Source organism: Apaloderma vittatum, unplaced genomic scaffold (assembly GCF_000703405.1).
Source record: "Apaloderma vittatum isolate BGI_N311 unplaced genomic scaffold, ASM70340v1 scaffold10784, whole genome shotgun sequence".
Lineage (NCBI taxonomy): Eukaryota > Metazoa > Chordata > Aves > Trogoniformes > Trogonidae > Apaloderma > Apaloderma vittatum.
In genome coordinates, this window is record NW_009713227.1 from 10653 (window position 1) to 19273 (window position 8621).

At 39.2% G+C, this 8621-nt stretch overlaps 1 protein-coding gene across 1 annotated transcript; it reads right to left on the reverse strand.

Annotated features, from left to right (window-relative positions):
* Positions 1–5492: 5492 nt before the first annotated feature.
* ADAT2 (adenosine deaminase, tRNA-specific 2) lies at positions 5493–8259 on the reverse strand (the record flags this gene model as incomplete). The annotated part of the gene is made up of 4 exons (XM_009868292.1): positions 5493–5533; positions 5654–5726; positions 7428–7534; positions 8109–8259. Coding segments are annotated over 4 exons (372 nt in total), but the record flags the coding sequence as incomplete, so codon positions are not given.
* Positions 8260–8621: the final 362 nt, after the last annotated feature.

Consider the following 8621-nt stretch of genomic DNA (forward strand, 5'->3'; position numbering starts at 1 on the left):
AAGCTGCTTCTCGTTACAGTCACTCTGCTTGAGGGTGAGGGGCTCAGTAAACGAGCTGCTGCATTCAGCACCTCACCAGGAGGCTTTGGGGAAGGGGAAATTGTGTTGGGTCCTCACAAAGTGCTGGCACACACCCTGACGTGTCTGTACAGAGGCAGTGGCGGGGTCTGCTGGGAGTTAGGAGCAGAGTTTACAGCGAGTCTAGTCTCCCACAATCTCTGTTCCTGCTCAAATCAGCTGATAGTCAAATTTGTCCACTACTTTTTTCAAGAAAAGCAAGGTTTGCAGGGAGATGGTATATAAAAACAGGTACTTGCTTATTTTTGTTTTAATTTCATCAGGTGTATGGAAGAGCTGGTAAGCTTTTGAACTCAATGTCCCTACGGCTGGTTGTTGAAAAGCTTGCCTCTCTTTTTCTGACTGTCATTCAGCTTAATAAAATATGGCCTCTCCCTACAAATCTTGTTTCTCTTGTGCGGTATGGCTGCACAGATAATGGCAGTTGTTTATATCCTCACAAATTAATGTGACTGTAATGGCTACCTCTCAGACTTCAAAAGAGAAAGTAGGAATAAAATTCAGGGGAAGCATCAATTTTTATTACACTGCCTTCTTGCACGTAGAGAAAGCTCTGAAGGTTAGAAAAGTGCCATGGCAAAACTTTGCCTGTATGCAAATGTGAAACCCTGACACCACAAAAATTGTTGCCCAAGCAATTGCCCCCCACCGAGCTCTCCAGTCTGAGTCACACCCTGATTCCAGAAGCTGTCCCTGCTTTATCCAGCAACATGGGCAGCCCCCACGAGCACCACAGCAACTGAGGCTGGTGAGGTGACTGTAGTGAGGGTTAGTGCGTCACTCTTAAACCAGAAAGCAGCAACGAGCCCAAGTCACTGCCCATGGGAAAGGCAGAGTTAATTGTATCACACTAAATGTTCAGGTCTATAGAGCCCTTAATTTTATCTATCTTCCCCCCCATTTGATCACACAGAGTTTTAAAAGACAAAAGGAAGGCACCATGTGAAAACATCACTATGGAAACATCAAAGGTTCCCTTGTACTTGCCTGCCAAGCGACTACCTAACTGAAGTTTTACATCCTATTGGATCACTGTTGGCCATCTGCTCTCCTTCAAACTTCTCCAAATTCCATATTTCCCTCAAAAGTTCATTTTTAGAAAGGAAGGAGGAGGAGGCAAGGGGAGAATCCAGCATTCTTGGCTAGTGCAGAGCTATTGTGAAAAAGGAAGATAAACTCACTTTGGGGCAGCCCCTTAAAAAGATAAAGATCTATGTTTTGCGAAGTAATTTCATAGAAAATACCCTGTTTCGAGATGCACTTCAGTGATAAGAGTATATATTGGCAGCCACAAGGCAAAACAAATAAACATCTGCTTCTAGTACTCTTGCACTAATTGTCTTCCTCTCTCCCCTTCTCTCATTTAGCCTCAAATGTATTTTCTCCTAAAATGTAAGTTCTGCCTACACTGGAGTTGTTGGCTGCAGGCTCCTCAGCCTTGCTCCAAATAAAACAAAAATAGATTTCCTGCCAAGCACTGGGGAAGTTTGAAGACTTCAGTTTGTAAAAATATAATCTTTTTTTATCAGTGCCCTAAGCTTGCCAAAGGTAATTACAGGCCATGGCACATTTACATTAATGCATAGGACCTACAGACATTTCAAAAGCTTAATGGAGAAACTCCATAAATGTACATATCGAAAAATAAATTAAATTAAACTGTCATGTAAAGATATCGCTTAATTTTGCAGAGCGGAAGGCGCTCTTAATGGGAATGGAATGGATCAGTGAGCATTTCAAAACCCAAAGCTATAATTTAAATTCAGGCTCTCCTCTAGTGTGCAAGTCACAAGACATATTTATTATAGCCTTGCGTTGTCAATTGTAATCGGTTTAGCAGAGACAAAGCTGTGTTGTTTTGCTTCCTTGCCCTTCTAGCTGGTTCAATATATTTTGATGTCAAACTATTGACAAGCAAACCAGAGGCTGAAATAAAATCATGTTTGCCTGTGACGATCTGGCAAAAATGCAGTCCAAGGTAAATGCAACTCTGAAGCCTACATATTTATTTATTAAGTGGCCAGGGAAAAATGGTGATGTGAAGCATTTAAACTTCTTTAAATAAACCAGTTGACTACATTTGCTGTTGCTCTCGAGGCCTGCTATGTGGCAACCTGGACACAAATAGATAAAAATAAGTAAAAGCCCTGTGAAAATGAATAGCATCATTCATAAGCTGCTGCCCTGAGCTTCGCAGGTGGCAGTAACAATTAAAATTGTTGCTCTTGATGCTCTTTTAGGTCTAGAGCCAAAGCCTGAGACCTAGGTCTCCAGCAAGCAGACAGCAACACTTCTTCCAGGCTGCTTAACCCATCAGCTCTTGTTCCTAGGGTGCCACTGGCATGATTTGCTGCAGGATTTTGTTTGGTTGCACAGTTAAAAAACAAGCCTAGGCTTCTGTGGCCATTAGCAAACATCATCTCCTTGCTGGATACACATTGCAAGAACAGTTAAATGCTTTTTCTGACATTCTTCTTTCTGTATTCTCCAATTATCTTTCTCGTCAAGGTCATTTTTAGATCTGGAGTCCTGAAACTTGTCAGCTTATTGGGTTAGAACTGTCACTTCTGCCTCCTGCCTTCTTCCAGCCCCTGTGCTGAGCTAAGCCTTGGAGATGGTTCTCTGAGCCAGAGCTTTTTACCCAGGATCTCTGTAACTCCTTGTGGAGCGCTCAGGTTTGTGAATCCAGCTCTAGACAACGCTACCTCAGAACTCATTGTTAGGAAGAGCTGCAGCCCATCAGCCAGGGACCGCTGCCCCAGGCACGCCTCTGAGGGCAGAGGCGAGTGGAGGCCAACGGGACTGGCCTCCACGGGCTCCCACTGCAGCGCTGCTGGTGCCGGGTGGGAGCCTAGTGGTGCGCAGGCAGGGAGGAGGGCACAGCCTGGGCACACAAAGGAGGGGACGGCCGCACGCGTGTCAGCTGGTGAGATATCGTGTTGTGGCACTAGTGAGCGGCCTGTCTTCAAACACGAGTTAATTTCTTTCTTCTAGGAGAATACCTGAGTACTGCATTTGTTCTTACTCGCATCAGGATTTTAAGGAGAATGGGCCACATTTTTGCTTTCAGTGTAAACTTTCAGCAGTTTGTTCCCCAAGCTAATACTTAAAAAACAAGCAAACCCCCACACATCCAAATGTGCCTCTTAATACTACACTGTTGTTTTTTTTCTGCTCACACATGAATACTAAATCGTAAACAGAAGCATCTTTTTAAACTTTCAGTAATACAATAATTTTTAGCATGATATGCTATTCCTCTTTCATGAACCTTTTCTAAGATGCACATCATCACCCTTGATCAGTCTTAAGAGAAATTTTTGTCACCCTTTTTAGTCTTTGAGTGGGACTTAAACAGTTTCTCAAGTGACAGCTCACCACTGACTCCTGTTACAAAATATTTCTGTTCCAGTTTTAAGGAACAGAATCGGACACAGCTTTTAAAGTGTGTTTTGTTCTACTATCAGTAATCTTTCTACTTACTTATCTGGTTCCTACTCTCACACTATCCAAATGCTAACAACTTTCCTCTTTGTTCTTAGCCCTTCTTCAGAAGAACACTCGATGAGAGATTTAGGTTCTGGTCCAAAACAATATATAGGCTCCAATTCCTACTGTCACTGATGTCAGTGACAAACCAGAAAGTCTAACATCTTCATTAATTTGGACTTCAGTGATTTCTTCAAGGTACAAGGAAATTATGGTCCAGTTGAGAACGGGGTGTGCGTGTATAAGTACAGACAAATAGCTATCTTACATTACCAGCCAAATACCATAACCACAGGTGTGACCACTTCTTTCCAATAAAGCCCTCACAGTCATTAAAAATGGTCTTTTCCTAAATAGCTTTTCCAGCTTAGCTGTCTGGTTCATGAGGCCTCAGAGCTCCAAAGTTGATGAAATCTACAAACACAGTCGTAACTTCTTGGCTTATGGAAAAGAAAAGACTTAAAGAGTGCTGTAAATAATGGTTAGGACAATAGGGTAGGTCACAGGTGTCAGTTAAAGGGCTTAAGTTAAAGAAGTACTATTTCTAAAATCCAAAAGTAGCTATTATGTTAAAAATGCTTCTTTCCCATGTTACTTTGTAAACAATAAGTAAATGCACAAAATACAAATTCTAAGCTATTTGGGGCAATGGTAATAAAGTCGTGCTTTTAATGCTCTTTTAAAAAAAACATTTTTGAATTATTTATTTGAAATATCCAAAAGGATTAGTTTAATAGTAAGTTTTTTAAACTTTATTTATTCTACCTTAATACAAATTTATTTTAATTTTACAGTTATAGAATTAAACTCACTCTTTTACACTAAAAAAAGAGTTAGGGCATTTCTCAAACTTCTGAATATCAGCCGAACAAATTACAAACAGTTTCATGCTTAAGGTAAGTATCCACTACGAGGTGTATAATCAAGACTGAACTGTACTTGTATTCTTAATTCATTAGTGGAACTGTAAGGCCCTCTTCTGGATTACAAATTACTGCACGGCCAAGCAAATTACATGGAAATGACAAAGCAAAACAATGCTACAAAAAAGAGAAACATCTCAAATATATTTTCTTCATATTGTTACCAATTTCATTTCCTGGTTTTCACATCTACCTGCCCATTCCAGTTACTGTAATTCAGTAGCTGAGAACAACTTCAACCTCTTAGCAGAGTCTTAAGGATAGAGCACGTTTTAGCTAATTTTCACAAGAGGAACAACAGTCTAAAAAGAGTTGTGGAGAGTTTCTCCACAACTTTATACGATAAAGACGCTGTGCAGCTAAGTGATACTTGCCTACACTTAAAAGCAACAGCATACAGACATGGGAGTCCGCATATATACCTGTCTCCATACATATTTGACTTTCAGAAGTTAGATCTGAAAATTTGGCTTATGCTGGAAGGTGTGTAAAAAACCATGAAGAACCATTACAATGGTCTCATCTCAAATCTTCAAGAACTGCACAATTCCTTATAAGAGTTTTGATTAAATACAGGCGCAAGGACTGTGCAAGTCTTGCAAATGTAACCTCCCAAGAGATTTACTTACTTGCCTACACAAACATTTACTATAGAAAAGCAAGATGCTTCCCCACAGACAGAAAGAAAGAAAATATTCTAGAATGTGCTGGACAAAATGGCATCATGTTAACGGATCCATCTGGCTGTAAACAAGTGAACTTGAACCGTAAACTTTCCTCTTTCTAAAAACAGCCACTTATCGTTCTCTTTGGCCATGTATGATAACAAGAAATCAAACACATAAAAACACAGTAACAGGTAGTAAGTATCCTATGAGCGAAAACTCTGCAGAGAACATTAGACAGAGCTTAATTGCACTGCACGTTTTTAAAAACAAGGACACTGAAGAAACCTTCACGTATCATTTTTTGGGTAAGTTTCTGTCTCCCATCAGTGCAGGGCTAATTACGACGGTCCTTTTTCCGTACTTTTGACTTCGGTGCTGTCAAGAAGAAACAGAAAGGGAGAAAAAAACCATCAGAAGTGAATTACAGTAATACCAGTGCCAGCATTCTTTTAAATTAGGTTGGGATCAAAATAGATCCATTAATGTGAAACTTACCATTGGGATTTTCTTGTCTGTAGAAAGCTTTTAACAATTCCACTGCTTCTTTGGCACGATAGCCAGAAACGCACTGTTCAAATTAGAATGATGCTCATGAGCACATCTGCGAATAACATATTCCATGCTTCACGACAATGCTTTAGGTATAGAATAATTGTAAACAACTGTACTTTCTATTCCTCTGATTTAATAGGTACCTTTAACTATCCGGGGGTCAGAAAATCTCTTTTTCAGGTTGAATACCTCATCTGTTTGAAAAATACTACATTGAGACAGTCAAATAAATAATTTCCCTAATAACTTAAAGTGAGGCAAAACAAACATTCTGAATAATTTTTTTTAAAGTGCAATCTCTGACTTCTTTCTTATTAATGTGTTTAATGTGTTTCCAACTTACTTCATACACTCCTCAAGCACTTGGAAATGTAACAGACATACACTGAGGTATCTGCAAATAAGATTCCTACCAGAAAACATTTGTCCACACACCTGTTCTTTATTCTTAACAGTCACCTCTCAGACCTTTTTGGTCCTTCCAAAATATTTTTCCAGGCCATGAACATTAATGACAAAGAATTTAAGTGTCACTAACACTGAATGAAACTCCACTCACATTACAAAATAATGAATTACAACTATACAACCCACTGCAGTTGCCCACAGAGGAAAGATCTGTAGTAGCAAGAACCTTTTTTAGTTCTGAATATATAGAAAAATTAAATACCACATGCCAACGTTAGAAAAGTAACTCTTCCAGTACTGACTACAAATTGATTCAGATGCTAGTCTCACAAACACTCTGACATGAAGGTGCTTAATACGTTTACACTGGACTTCCAATAGTGTTGTCTTGCCGACCAAAATTCTTTCCGAGCTTTGAGCCTTTAGTGCTTATTTACAATGCTGAAATAGGTTACTTGTTCTTTCTCACATTCATAAAATCATAAATGTTAAGCGTGGAAGAGAACTCTAAGAACTCCGATCAGTATCCTTATACAAGGCAGGATCACCTGCAACTGTATATAATAAATACAACACTACCTGTATGTGTATATAGGCATACTAGTATAATGTTGTAAAATGTTTAGACTTATGTATACTATACCTCCACTGAACGCTTGCCCAGACTTTCTTAAATGAGAAATATGTCTCATTTTCCTGCCAATCTGTTCTAGTCCTTCAGTAGCCTCACTGTTGAGAAACTTTTCTGATACCCAAACTACAACTCCTCTGCTACTTTTGCACTCCATATTTATTTTGAAATTTGAACTATATGAATTAGATCTAAGCTAATGCCTTTTACCTCATACATGTACAGACTGGGAGCAAAAATACCATCATTTCTAGTGGCTTGGCTGAAATACAGTAAATCAGTAAGTTGCTGCTACTTAATATTTATTATGTGTTTAAACATTCTGCAGTTTAAAATATTTTTTCCCTCATCTCTTCCTGCAGCAAACACTTGCTGCTTTAAGTATTACACATCTTTTAGATAGATTTATTCCTTACCTTGTTCCATGAGTATAATTCCTTCCCTCTTTGACGCATCCTTTTAAATATTTTCAAACTGACATCACACTTTTTCTCAATTTTCTCTAATTTAAGCACTTATATTTTTTATATTATTTTCTTGTAAAGTCAAGTTTACTTGACTTCTGATCATCTTTCATCTGAATTCTCTTAAAGTGATGCATAAGATTCTCAGAGCATGACAACGAAGCTAGGCACAGTACCCTAGCTGAAAAACAAAGGAAAACATTTTAGAGCTTACTTCAAATGGTTCTCCTGTGTCTACCATATCATCAGATGAGATGCTCAAAACTGAGCCGCAGCCTCCAAATCGCTCATTTTTACAGCCATATACGACCCGTGGAATTTATGTTAATGAGTTAAGGTATTAAGTTAAAGTGAAAAGCAAGCAGGAAGTACAGTAGCCTGATTTAAGTAGGCATTAGATTTCCCTGAAATGTGCTTGTACTTTTCAAACTGAATTAGTCTGCACTACAATTCCTCCCTCATAAAATCAGAACTTACTTACGAGAAATGCAAGACGCATTGCTGAAGACGCACATCCAGCCTTCCTCAGGAAAGGAAAAGTATGAATCCCAAAGCAGAGGCACACAAAGCCACAGTTTACTGATTGTTACAACATTCAAAACTGAACACTGAACTGAGATTAGCTCATTTTACATAAAAACAGACTATCTCTAAAATGCATTTTTACATCCCTAAGAGAAATCATTGTTTGTCAAAATTGCACCGCATCGCTTTCGTTCTTGAGGCTCTCGCTATTTAAGACGCAGTAAATGGAGATGGCTGCAGACTCTTCCACCACAGGATGGTGCCCCTGCTGCCTTTGCCTGACAGCTTCGAGCCTTTCTCTGTGGGCTCACTGCCAAAAGAGGAACATTTCAACATAGGGCTCCCCAGTTGATCAAGCATGAAAGGATACTCATCAAGCGCACGGCAGCTGCGCACATGATACAAGGCTCTACAGTTACGTACAATACCAACTGTGGAAATACTTCGGTATAATCTCTGTTGTGTTGCTTACACCAGTCGAGGACCTGATCGATTGCCACCATTTCTGCATGTCGAGTAGCCTAGAAGACAAAAAGAAACATTTTCGTAAAGTTTGCATTGATTCACAGCTTTAAGCTTCTCACTTGCTGAGACTTGAATGAAATAAAGTGCAGTCATAAAATCATTCTTTCAAGTCAAAAGCACAATGGTCTGACATCTAATTGATTAATAATGCAATAATTTTCACTTCTGATAAATAAGGAATGTAATGCTTTCTTGAGAAGTCTCTTTTTAGTACAGCCCTTTGCTGGTTCAAGTTGCAGAGGAAATACTCAGCCTAAGAAAGAACATATTCAACCTCAGTGTCATATGCAAGGCACACAAGATCCACAAGCGCAAACCGTTTTTTTTTCTTCTACCTGTTCCTAGGTAGAGGAGTCTG